General features: G+C 40.4%; 1 protein-coding gene across 3 annotated transcripts in view; it reads left to right on the forward strand.

Moving 5' to 3' along the window:
- Prkdc (protein kinase, DNA-activated, catalytic subunit) overlaps nucleotides 1–13,657 on the forward strand; it is a 170,654-nt gene that overhangs the window by 32,384 nt on the left and 124,613 nt on the right. For all 3 annotated transcript variants that reach the window (XM_075970668.1, XM_075970658.1, XM_075970648.1), the window contains exons 23-29: nucleotides 421–511; nucleotides 2,423–2,583; nucleotides 3,213–3,362; nucleotides 3,798–3,905; nucleotides 5,739–5,965; nucleotides 10,007–10,101; nucleotides 13,104–13,203. In XM_075970668.1, coding sequence (XP_075826783.1) covers nucleotides 421–511; nucleotides 2,423–2,583; nucleotides 3,213–3,362; nucleotides 3,798–3,905; nucleotides 5,739–5,965; nucleotides 10,007–10,101; nucleotides 13,104–13,203 — 932 coding nt within the window. The remainder of the gene's footprint in view (nucleotides 1–420; nucleotides 512–2,422; nucleotides 2,584–3,212; nucleotides 3,363–3,797; nucleotides 3,906–5,738; nucleotides 5,966–10,006; nucleotides 10,102–13,103; nucleotides 13,204–13,657) is intronic.

The raw sequence follows: 13,657 nt of genomic DNA on the forward strand, positions 1-13,657 counted from the left end.
TAGCGTCTAAAGAGTCTTCCACAAACATTGGCGCTGCTGGCCTTATGCTGGACTGCCATCTGCATTTTTTTTTTTTTTTTGGTTTTTCGAGACAGGGTTTCTCTGTGGTTTTGGAGCCTGTCCTGGAACTCCCTTTGTAGACCAGGCTGGTCTCGAACTCACAGAGATCCGCCTGTCTCTGCCTCCCGAGTGCTGGGATTAAAGGCGTGCGCCACCACCGCCCGGCTGGACTGCCATCTGCAAAACAAAAAGAGATACAACTTCTTTAATGGATTCTCAGTAACATTGTAGTACGACTGGGTAGGATTTAATTAGCTATTAGAAGACATTAACAAGAGATATTCTTTCCTCTTCCCTTTAATTTTTAAACTGATTTATCATATAAGTATAATATACATATTTTGTACATTTTTTTTCCAGGATGAAGCGCTATCTTTAGAAGAAATAAGAATTAGAGTAGTACAAATTCTGGGATCTCTAGGAGGACAAATAAACAAAAATCTTGTAACAGGTAAGCTTTTCCCTAAAATAACCCTGTAGATACACTTGTACTGAGAGTTGACTAGCTGCCTGTGTACCTGTCGGCAGCCTCTCCAGGCACGCTTCTGGTGATTTCAGAGTCACCGGTCGTGATAGCCAGTGTTCACAGCATTTCCCACTGCTCAAGCCAGTGTTGTTGCTACTGTGGTAGTGCACACCACATTGGACTACCATAGCATACTCTTCTAGTTCAGATTTCCTCTAAACTGATCAGGTTTAATTTGCCCTGTCTGGTCATATTCAGAATATGAAATTATACTCAGAGTACAGCACATACTTTCTCTTTTATATGTCTTTTCTTTCTCTTTTTGAGAAGAGTGACCCATGAACCCCTGCCTAACTAGCTGGCCTGGGCCATGCTATATAGACTAGACAGGCTCAAACTCTCAAAGACCTCCTGCTTCTCTACCTCTTGATTCCTAGAATCGAGGACTGCGTAACCATGCTGAGCTTTCAAAGACTTTTTAATCTTTGCAGACACCACCTTCTGGCCTTAGGTGAGGACAGCCCCCACCAACAGTAGCCACCATGAGAGAAGGTTAAATTTAATATCCTCATTTTTTTACTTTTTAAAAGAATTTATTTATTTTTCATATTTTGCCTGAGTGGAGGATGTATATGTATCACATTCATGCCTGATGTCCATGGGGATCAGAAGAAGGCATCTGATACCCTGGAACTGGAGTTACAAATGGTTGTGAGGCGTCAGGTGGGTGCTGGGAACCAAACACAGGTCCTCTGCAAGAGTGACAAGTGCTGTTCTTAACAACCGAGCCCCCTCTCCAGTGCTGAACTTGACATTTTAATATGTGAATATTTTAGAGTGTTTTTGTATTATTAAAAACTCAGCTGATTTTACTTTTGAAGTTCAGTGTTAACTGGAGACTTTTAGCTACTTAGGAAATTAGAACCGTACTTGGAAAGGATTTTCCAGAGGAAATGTTGGTGGCACATGGTATGTGGAGGCCTGAGGCCCATGTCAGGGTCTTTCTTGATCATTCTCCACCTCACTCTTTGAGGTGGGGTCTCAGGTAAATGAAGGACTCGCCTGTACATCTAGTCTAACTGGCCAGCTTGCTCCAGGTATCTATCTCAGTATTGGGATTATAGGAAGACTACCAATGTTCACACGATATTTACATATAGGCTTGCAGTCTGAACTCTGGTTCTCATGTTTATATGGAAAATACTTTATCCACTGAACTATCTCCCTAGTCCCTTTAAAAGAGTTTTATTTTATTTTTTAAGAAAAGGTCTTAGGGCCGGGCGGTGGTGGCACACGCCTTTAATCCCAGCACTCGGGAGGAAGAGGCAGGCGGATCTCTGTGAGTTCAAGGCCGGCCTGGTCTACAAGAGCTAGTTCCAGGACAGGCTCCAAAGCTGCAGAGAAACCCTGTCTCGAAAAACCAAAAAAATAAAAAAAATAAAAATAAAAAAAAGGAAATGAAAAGAAAAGAAAAGGTCTTAGGTAGTCTCAGCTGGCCTGGAACTCAGAGACACCCCCCCCCACCCGCTTCTGCTTTCCAAGTGCTGGAATTAAAGACATATTCCACCACACCTAGCAAATTAAAGACATATTCCACCACACCTGGCAAATTAAAGACATATTCCACCACACCTGGCAAAGAGGAGACTTTTTTTTTAATTGTACTTATTTTATGTTATATACTTTAAGTAGCTTTGACTAAATTTGGATATTCCTATTGAATAATGGTTTTAGTAAGTTAAATTTAGAAATAAGAGCCATCAGTGGTTTTAATATTCTTTCGTATCTGGAGCAGAATAGAGGAAAGACAGAATGCTTTAGACGTACCCTGCTTCAGCTCCTGAGCTGTGGGGGAAGCTCTGGACTGAACGGCTCTCTTCTACCCTCTCCCATCAGCTGCTTCAGGAGAGAGAATGAAGAAGTGTGTGGCGTGGGACAGCGAGAAGAGACTCAGCTTTGCAGTTCCTTTCAGAGAGATGAAGCCTGTGATCTATCTGGATGTCTTCCTGCCTCGGGTCACTGAACTAGCTCTTTCTGCTAGTGACCGACAGACAAAAGTATTTCTTCTATCATTCATTTTCTTCAGAGTGTGTTGCTTTAAAAACATGTATGTGTTGGTCAAGAAACAGATACTATATTTTAGCAATTCTAGTGTCATTACTTTCCAGATTTTTCAGAAGTGGATGTCACTGATCAATGAAAGTAATAACAACCTGGCAAAGCTTTTATATACCAAAAGTTCTTTGTAATAGAAAATACAATGCAAAGTATGTTTAAAGATGAAACTCGGTAGGAGTTCGATTATCTTCGTAACCTGGGAGACTGGAAACAAATAGCCTCAAATGTTACCACTAACTTGTAAACTTTTAATGTGCTTCCCAAGTGTACTTACTAAAGTGATATTTACAATTGAAGCCAGGGTGTATAGTTCTAAACTGTGTGAAATATATTTCTCATGAATGTATCACCTTCAGAGTCTGAATTTTTAAATTTCAGTTCTTAACTCTTGTATAAAGACTAAAGTGAACAGAAGCATTTATTTGATATAAAAACTACTATTTACAGTTTTTAATCTGGAGTATATAGTATTTACCCACAGTATAAATTTTTCCTCTTAAATGGCTGAAGATTTCAAAATATTCCCTTTTCAGTCCTAGTCAAGCTTTGTTGAAATTGGTCCCTTTAGGTGGCAGCTTGTGAACTGTTACACAGCATGGTCATGTTTATGTTGGGAAGAGCCTCTCAGATGCCTGAAGGTCAGGGCTGGCCTCCCATGTACCAGCTCTACAAGCACACGTTTCCTGTGCTGCTTCAACTTGCATGCGATGTGGATCAGGTAAGTGCATGATTAGCGTCTAGACAGTTGCAAAACTACCTGGAGAATATGATCTCAAGCTGGGCATGGTTGTGTACTCCTGTGATCCCAGATCTCAGACTTTAAAGAGGGCGCATGAATTGGAGGGCCAGGCAGACTCATCCAGCTAAACCCTATAGAACACAAGTTATACTAACCGTATCTTAAATTGCTCTCCTAGTGAGATGAACAATGAGATTTAGTGTGCATATTTTCTTTTCCTGGACCCTTAGACTCTGTTCACCGTGAATCTGAACTAGAAAAAGAAACTTAATTGAATGATGATAGCTTTGCTCCATCTTGCCGTATTAAAAGTGCCATGTAAAGTGTACATTTTCAGTGCCATTTAAATGCTTACTTTTCGGTGTACATTCGCCCTCTTGAAGGATGTAACTGCATTAGAAATTGTCTCCTCAGGTGACGAGGCAGCTCTATGAACCGCTTGTTATGCAGCTGATTCACTGGTTTACCAACAATAAGAAATTTGAAAGTCAGGATACTGTTGCCTTACTAGAAGCCATACTGGTAAGTAGTATTTGGTCCTTAACTTACCATTCCAATTGACTGTGAAATTTAGTGTACATTCAGATCTTTAGGAAAAGTTCCTTGTCAACAAACCAAAATAAAGCCTTTTTCTAAATTGTTATCTTTTTTGGACACAGCATCATATTTATTTTCATGATACTCTTTTTGTTTTGTTTTGTTTTTCAAGACAGGGTTTCTTTGTGTATCAGCCCTGGCTTTCCTGGAACTCACTCTGTAGACCAGGCTGGCCTCGAACACACAGAGATCCGCCTGCCTCTGCCTGCCTGACTGCTGGGATTAAAGGCGTGTGCCACCACTGCCTAGCCATTAGTGATAGTCTTAATATCCATAACTAAGTTAACATGTATTTTTATTCTGCTTTCTGAGTGGCTATATATTTATGTTAAATAATGATAGCTTTGCTAAAGGGCATAAGAGAGAGAGTGTGCCGTGTATGTTGTGGGAATAAGCGGTAAAAATGCTCTTTATCAATAACAGTAGTTCAGTTTTGTTGTTGTTGTATTGTCTGTTTGTTCTTAATCCATGGTACAGTATTTAATTCAAGAGAAAAGGTAATTTTTAATTTATTTAATTTTCTCTTACATTCAGATTCCGCTAAAGGGTGTGGAGTTCACAGTCTACCTTTTCTATCATACTCTTCATGAGGCGTCATTAGCGCCTGGTTCACTGGCCACGGGTTCAGGGAGATAGGCTGTTGTGGTTTTGGATGAATATTTTAATTTTGAACTTATAGAGATAACTTTGATTCCTTTAAGTATTATTTTATGTGTGTTCAAGTTATCCATTTTGGGGAGATAGAGCTATATGTTCACATTTGAATCACGTTTATAATTGTAACACTTAGGAGGTAGAGATAGGAAGATGTGAGTGTGATGCTAGCCAGTGACATAGCAGTTCCATACAAGCCTAGGCTACACAGACCCTACTTTAAAAAACTTCAAATAAAAGCCGGGCGATGGTGGCGCACGCCTTTAATCCCAGCACTCGGGAGGCAGAGGCAGGCGGATCTCTGTGAGTTCAAGGCCAGCCTGGTCTACAAGAGCTAGTTCCAGGATAGGAACCAAAAGCTACAGAGAAACCCCATCTCGAAAATCAAAAAAAACCTTCAAATAATTAGCCTGGCCCCTGTGGTGCATACCTTTAATCTCAGTACTTGTGAAGGCAGAGGCAGGCAGATCTCCAAGTTCAAGGCCAGTCTGGTCCACAAAGTGAATTCTGGGATAGCCAGAACTATTCAGAGAAACCCTACCTCGAAAAATAAAGAAAAAAATTTAAATTAAATTTTAAAAATTAAAATAAGTAAATAAATACAATAACAAAAGTTCCAGTGAAATACCTAGTGAGCTTGTCTGGGCATCCTTTAATTCTTTGTTCTTCCGTACTGGTTCTATTTTGCATCTGTACAACATTTCTATTCAATTGGACCCAGCAAAACCATGGAAATTGACAAGAAGAACACCAGTGAAGAAGAAATGTGGCATATTGATGAAGACTCTTGCTGTGTAGAATATCCTGTTTGTTCAGGGCAATCAGTATAATCACAAAACTTTATTTTCAGAGTCACTTAGATCATATTCCAGTTATGGGCAGTGAAGAGTTACTGAATGATTTTTTTTTTAAGTTATGGTTTATAGTTTAGGCTCTTAGTCCAGGCTGGTCTGGAACTTACTCTGTATCACAGGTTAGCTTCAAACTCATAGTATTCTTGCCTTAGCCTCCTGAATGCTGGCATATATACTCACACAGAACTACCTTCAATAATTCTATGGGTATAAGAATAAATACAATGAAGCTGTCTCTATCTTGATTAAGGATGGTATTGTGGACCCTGTTGACAGTACTTTAAGAGATTTTTGTGGATGCTGTATTCGAGAATTCCTCAAATGGTCCATTAAGCAGACAACACCTCAGCAGCAAGAGAAGAGCCCAGTAAACAGCAAGTCACTTTTCAAGCGTCTCTACAGCCTTGCACTCCATCCTAATGCCTTCAAGAGGCTCGGCGCAGCACTTGCTTTTAATCACATCTACAAGGAGTTCAGGTGTGTACGCTTTGTATCGAGGAAAGATGTGTAAGACTGCCCTGGAAACCTTTAATGTGATTTTGAAAAGTGCCCTGATGTTTAAGTCCATGGTTGATTGATTGATTGGTTGCTTGGTTGGTTGGCTTTTTCGGTTTTTCAGGACAGGGTTTCATTGTGTAGCCCTGGCTGAAGTCCATGTATTTTATGTCCTGCGATTATTGCATAAATATGTGATACATGGTGTGCTTTCAAGAATCTTAGGGACTACAGAGACGTGCTTGCAAATATGTTTTGAGAATGCAATGAGAGACACATGTGCACGATTCTTTGAAGCATAGAGAATGTTTGTGTGGTGAGTAAGTTAGTGAAAACTTCTCAGAGATGGACCATAAAGAATGAATAAGAATCAACCAAATTCTTTCAGATTAAAAGGTGGTAGAGTACCAAGACTCTCTACCACCTCATAAGCCTGCTGGCAGTATGAAGTCGTGAAGAACTTTGGTACTCTTAGACATTTTTGAGAGTAATAAGATGCTGAACAGGTTTTGTCTATTAAGGTAGAAAAATGGGTATCATCACTAATGATATGGAGTATCAGGACTTAAGGGAGTGCACAAACTCTTCCTAAGGGTTTTGTCTAAAGACCAAGGCAGAGAGAACACTCCAAAAGTTCAAGAAAGACATTGAGAAAAATGAGTGATATTCAGAAGAGAACTGTGGAAAAAAAGAAAGAATATTATTATATGCCAGTCACTGCTCTAAATACTGCAAATGTAAAATTACAACTCTTCATGAGGGCTGCATTTGAGAAAGATACTCAGATAGATAAATGTAAAGGTTTATGAATGAAATAAATCACGTTAAATAATGATCTCTAATAGTAGACTACTATGTCATCTTACAGTGGGCTTCTGACTTTGATGATCAGCGTAGCTATTTCTAGAAAATGGCTACTGGGATACAGAGGAGACAATAATAGAAGATGGATGAAGAGATGGGAATCCACATGGTGTATTTACATAAGAATTAACTAGTGCTTGAAGTTTGTTATTTATTTATTTTTAAATGTGAAGACGTATGTATAAAAGAATATATAAAATATATAATGTTTATAGAGTGATATTGATAAACCAAATTGCTACATACCCATCGTCCTAGTTGAGAAATAGGCTACTCAGTCCAGAGCATCAAAAGTCTACTAACCTTAGAGTTTCTGAAGAAAAGAGCAATGACTATGATGGCAGAGATTCACAGGCCTTCTAGATTCCTCTCATGGAGAAAAGAGGACTACTTTATTTTGCAGACTGGTCTATTCAAAGGGCAGAGCAGGGATCCTAAGAGTGTCTGAGTTAGAGGTCTTGAGGACCTAGAAGTGACACACTTTCCCCAGAAGGGCGTGTAAAGGCACTTTCATTCTGGCTATCAGTTTGCCCTGCAGTTTTCCAGAGAGACATGTGAACACCGAGGGGAGGATTAACTGAATCATAGGTTACTCTTGAATTTAGGTTGTCATTGATTGAAGTTTTATAGGCTGTGTATGTAGCAACACCTGTAGTCTAGAAACTTGCCCTACAAAAGTAGTTATTCCCCTCAAATTTTACATTACTTCTTTCCTTCTTCACTTCATAGTTTTACTTAGAAATATAGACCTAGGGAGAAAAAAAACAAAGGTGGTGACAGCCTCCAGCACCCACCGCGGAGCTCTGAACAACTTAAAATATATACAGGTAGTAATGGGAAGATGTTGTACAAAGTAGACTCATGAAATTGGAAAGAAAGATGGTGGAATGAGTCACAGTGTTGCTGGCACCAACGATAACAGGGAGATGTGCGGCAGCCTGGAAGTCCCACAGAAACAGGGCCAGCCCCCAGCATGGAGCTGCCAAGTGGTTGCAACTCTTCCAGCTCGTCCTGCTAGGAGAAAGAAAGTGTGGGCAGGGCACTGCCCACAGGCTACAAGCACAAAGGTCATGCCTAGAAGCCTTGGGGCAGCCTCATCAAGGGTGAGGGAGATGACAGTTTGGAATTTACACTGAACCTGCCCCCAATTGCCCTGGTTCTGGTCAATAGTAAGATATGGGAGATGAATCTCCACAACAGTCCAGTATTTATTTCCAGTCTAGAAACTTGAACCAGACCAAAAACTAGTTGTATAAAAAGATGTTTGGGCAAATACACACACACACACACACACACACACACACACACACACACACACACACACACACACGCAAACACTCTGTGACATACTGCAGTTTCCAGTGTCACCAAGATGAACAAATAATCAATGGAGAGGTAGGAAAGATGGAGGAACAGAGCAATAAGTGCATAGTGGAGGGAGGAGGAACTAGAGATGCGGCAGTAGTAACAGGTATGGAAGAAGGCTCTGGTGGACAGGGAACATGTTGCTGCTGAACTACATGGCTTCTCCTGACTCCACCTTCTTTCTCCCAGAATTCAGTTTAGGTCCCTGCTATAGGCTCAAAGCAGTTTCTTCATTAATCAATGGTAATCACAGCATACAGAGGGGAATCCCACATCACCTCCCCTTTTCTGTCTAAATGAAAAGGAAGGTTTTAATTATAACATAATAAAATTACATATAACAAAACAGGTATCAAGCAAGAATTACAGTTACAATATTTATATAAACTTTATCTTTTATCATAACTAAGGAAAACTATAACTATATATTCTTCAACTCCATTAAAGACTCCAGAAGGATATAATATTACCTAAGTAAACAGGAAGTGCATTGTAAGCAACTTCTAAAACTCTAGAATTGACAGAGGCGTCTCACTGCTCAGACAGTTACCCAAAGTTCTTCTGTATTGTTGGAGTATCCATCTTCAGCCTACAGGCCTATAATATCCAGCAGACTTTTCCATGAGGCAGGAAATTTCAAAGACAGTTCTGCCTATATTAGCAGTTTGTCAGTCACTTTCTTCTGTGTCTTACAGAATGTCAGGCAGATTCTTTCATGAAGCAGGAACCCTGAAGGACTGTCTCATATTTTTTAGACAACTTCAGCAGTCTCTCTCTCTCTTTTTTTTTTTGTGGGTCCTATTCATCGGTGTATCACCACGTAGCTGCGGCTTACATGCCAGGTTCCATTCCGGCATCTGTCTCTGGCTACATGGCTTCTTCTGACTCCACCTTCTTTCTCCCAGAATTCAGTCTAGTTTCCCTACCACCACCACCATCCCCATCCTACCTCTGTTCTGCCCTGCTATAAGCCCACAGCAGTCTCTTTATTAATCAGTGGTAATCACAACATACAGAAGGGAATCCCACATCACATGCTGGAGGCCATGTTGATGTTGTCTGTGCTATTGGCACAAACCATGTGAAAGTTCATAATCTGTGTTCCTGATGACTGTAAAGGGCAAGGATGAAGCACCATTAATAAAAACTGGGGTTCAACCTGAAGGTCAGAAAAGCAAAACAGCCAGCCACTGACTCTTACCTCTACTTCAATCCAAAATGGTGGTCCTTCCTTCAAGCATCTTGACACCTTTTTCAAGGAAAATGCTTTCATAACCAGCAATTTATACAAAATTCTTTCCAAGATCTTGTTCATTGAATCCCAAAGCATGGATTTTTGTGATAATAGGATTTAATGATATGTTTATAATCGCTCATATTTTGATTAATATAAATATATTTGATCCTAGTTATAATGATTTAAAATTCATGGTCTGATGCTGTAGTTTGTTTACTCAGTCTTGGTTTCTGTTTCTTTCATAAAAAGACAGGTTAAGCTGTTACCCTTTATGCTGATAATTTATTGTAGACAAAAATAGTGACATTTAAAATCTTTGCCTTAGCTTACATTTGAATATTTTATTCTTAATTTTCAAGAAAATGATTTTTTTCTAACAAGTAGACCACTCTTTCTTTACTTAGTGCCTGTGCTATCTAAGCACTGAGTTCCAGCACATCCTGGACTATTGGGTGAGACTCTGACTCAGAAGCGTTGTTTGCATTTCTTACTATTGATTTTTGTCTTTTCCCATGTATTGTTTTCTTAGGGGAGGTCTAATGGTCTTTGTTTTGCAGGGAAGAAGCATCCTTGGTAGAACAGTTTGTATTTGAAGCCTTAGTGACATACATGGAAAGTCTGGCCTTGGCACATGCAGATGAGAAGTCCTTAGGTATGTGTCTTCCTATTGTTCTGTCTGCATTCTGATCCTGAGTGCTTTGGGGTCTTTTCTACTCAGAATCCTGAGCTCACATGAGTGCCATGTGTGGGTCTGGAAGTCAGATGACAACTTGTGCAATCCTGTTTTTATCTTTTCCCTATAGGTCTTGGAAATAAAACTCAGATGACCAAGTCTGGTGGCACATGTCCTTACCCACATAGCCATCTCACTTTTTTTTTCTTGTGTGTGTGTGTTTTTTCTATTGAAAAAAAAATTTCCGCCTCCTCCCAGCCTCCCATTTCCCTCCCCCTCCTCCCGTCCCTCTCCCCCTCCTCCCACTCCTCTCCCCCTCCCTCTCCAGTCCAAAGAGCAGTCAGGGTTCCCTGCCCTGTGGAAAGTCCAAGGTCCTCCCCCCTCCATCCAGGTCTAGGAAGGTGAACATCCAAACTGGTCAGGCTCCCACAAAGCCAGAACATGAAGTAGGATCAAAACCCCATGCCATTGTCCTTGGCTTCTCATCAGCCCTCATTGTCCGCCATGTTCAGAGAGTCCGGTTTTATCCCATGCTTTTTCAGTCACAGTCCAGCTGGCCTTGGTGAGCTCCCAGTAGATCAGCCCCACTGTCTCAGTGGGTGGGTGCACCCCTCGTGGTCCTGACTTCCTTGCTCATGTTCTCCCTCCTTCTGCTCCTCATTGGGACCTTGGGAGCTCAGTCCGGTGGTCCAGTGTGGGTCTCTGTCTCTATCTCCATCCATCGCCAGATGAAGGTTTTATGGTGATATGCAAGATATTCATCAGTATGGCTAACGGATAGGGTCATTTCAGGTTCCCTATACTCAGCTGCCCAAGGAAATAACTGGGGACATTGCCCTGGGCACCTGGGAGCTACTCTAGGTTCAAGTCTCTTGCCAACCCTAAGGTGGCTCCCTTAACTAAGATATGTGCTTCCCTGTTCCCCTATCCAACCTTCCTTTATCCCCAATCATCCCATTTCCCCAAGTTCCCCCCATCCTCCCCTTCTCCCTTTTCTCTCCCCATCTCCCCTTACCCCCATCCCACCCCACCCCCAAGATCCCAATTTTTTGCCCGGCAATCTTGTCTACTTCCCATAGCCAGGAGGATAACTATATGTTTTTCTTTGGGTTCACCTTCTTATTTAGCTTCTTTAGGATCATAAATTATAGACTCAGTGACCTTTATTTATGGCTAGAAACCAATTATGAGTGAGTACATCCCATGTTCATCTCAGCAGCACAGACATTAAGGGCAACATTGAATAAATGGGACCTACTGAAACTAAGAAGCTTCTGTAAAGCAAAGGACACTGTCACTAAGACAAAAAGCCAACCTACTGACTGAGAGAAGATCTTCACCAACCCCGCAACATACAAAGGTCTGATCTCCAAAATGTATAAAGAACTCGAGAAACTAGACTTTAAAATGCTAATTAACCCAATTAAAAAATGGGGCACTGAACTGAACAGAGAATTCTCAGCAGAGGAAGTTCAAATGGCCAAAAGACACTTGAGGTCATGCTCAATTTCCTTAGCGATCAGGGAAATGCAAATCAAAACAACTTTGAGATATCATCTTACACCTGTCAGAATGGCTAAAATCAAAAACACCAATGATAGCCGTTGCTGGAGAGGTTGTGGAGGAAGGGGTACCCTCATCCATAGCTGGTGGGAATGCAAACTTGTGCAACCACTTTGGAAATCAGTGTGGCAGTTTCTCAGGAAATTCGGGATCAACCTACCCCTGAACCCAGCAATACCACTCTTGGGAATATACCCAAGAGATGCCCAATCATATGACAAAAGCATTTGTTCAACTATGTTCATAGCAGCATTATTGGTAATAGCCAAAACCTGGAAACAACCTAGATGTCCTTCAATGGAAGAATGGATGAAGAAAGTGTGGAATATATACACATTAGAGTACTACTCTGCTGTACAAAAACAATGACTTCTCTAATTTTGCATGCAAATGGATGGAAATAGAAAAAACTATCCTGAGTGAGGTAACCCAGACCCAAAAAGATGAACATGGGATGTACTCACTCATAATTGGCCATCTCACTTTTTAAGAAAAAATTTTTATTAATGTTTTAAAATTATGTATGTGTATGTATGCATGTGTATGTAAGTATACATATATATATATATATATATACATACACACATATATACACACACATACATACACACATGGATATTTTGATTACATATATGCCTGTAGACCATATGGGTTCCTGTGCCCATAGTGTTTGGAAAAGGGTGTTGGACTCCCCATAACAGGAGTTATGGACAGTTATGAGTTGCCATGTGGGTGTTGGAAATTTAATTTGGGTCTTCTAGAATACTTTTAACTGTTCTTAACTGCTGAGCCTTCTCTCCAGCCCCCACTTTATTTGTTTTTAAGTTGATGTTTTGGGTCAGCCTGTGGGTTTTAACACCCAGTACACAAAACATGCATGTATACACACACACACACACACACACACGAGAGAGAGAAAGAGAGAGAGAGAGAGAGAGAGAGAGAGAGAGAGAGAGAGAGAGAGAGAGAGAGAGAGAGATCTGTGGAATGTCCTTAAGTCTGCGTGGCTACATATTAAGTTGTAATAGCTCTGAAGTGATGTGCACTGGCTCTGGCCTGAACTGAGTTATGGCACCCTGAGATTTCTTCCAGTCTAGTCTATCGTGTGAGGCTATGTTTTGATTGTTGTGGCTGTTGGTCATGTAGTTCCTATTTGTTTGTGATACTCCTTTTTGCATGTATGAATATAGTATGCATGCATGTGCCATGCCTTCCTATAGCCATGAGTCTGGGTTTTATTTTAAGATTTGAAATGTAAGTCATTTATTTTAATTTCATGTTCTGAGATGAAGAATACTAAATCTATAGTAAAATTACCTTTGTAGTCACAAAATTAGGTCATTAGTTTTATAGCACGTTGTCAGTGATAATCTGCTATACGTTTTCATTGAAATCTTTTGTACTGGATATAAATACAGGTACAGTTCAGCAGTGCTGTGATGCCATCGATCACCTCAGACGCATCATTGAAAAGAAGCACGATTCTTTAAACATACCAAGAAAACGACGGTTGCCACAGTAGGTGATACTGTTTCCCTTTCCTCTCGTGAACCCAGCATAAAGCTAATTCCATCTGATAAAGGTTGTCAGATGGATGTGTAGAAGATAATTATCTTTGTAAAGAAGAAATGTGTAGAAGTGGGGGCTGGAGAGATGGCTCAGTGGTTAAGAGCATTGCATTGCCTGCTCTTCCAAAGATCCTGAGTTCAATTCCCAGCAACCACATGGTGGCTCACAACCATCTGTAAATGAGGCCTGGTGCCCTCTTCTGGCCTGTAGGCATATACAGAGACAGAACATTGTATACATAATACACAAATAAATATTAAAAAAAAGAAATGTGTAGAAGTATGTTATGAACAGTCAACTTTCCAACAAAATTTCAAAGCTTTTAAGTGTAAAAATACCTGATTTAAGGAAGATGATATTTGATTAAAATTTGAATCGGTGTCCAAATTGACAGTAAGTTTTG

This window comes from Microtus pennsylvanicus, chromosome 1, assembly GCF_037038515.1.
Source record: "Microtus pennsylvanicus isolate mMicPen1 chromosome 1, mMicPen1.hap1, whole genome shotgun sequence".
NCBI classification, from domain to species: domain Eukaryota; kingdom Metazoa; phylum Chordata; class Mammalia; order Rodentia; family Cricetidae; genus Microtus; species Microtus pennsylvanicus.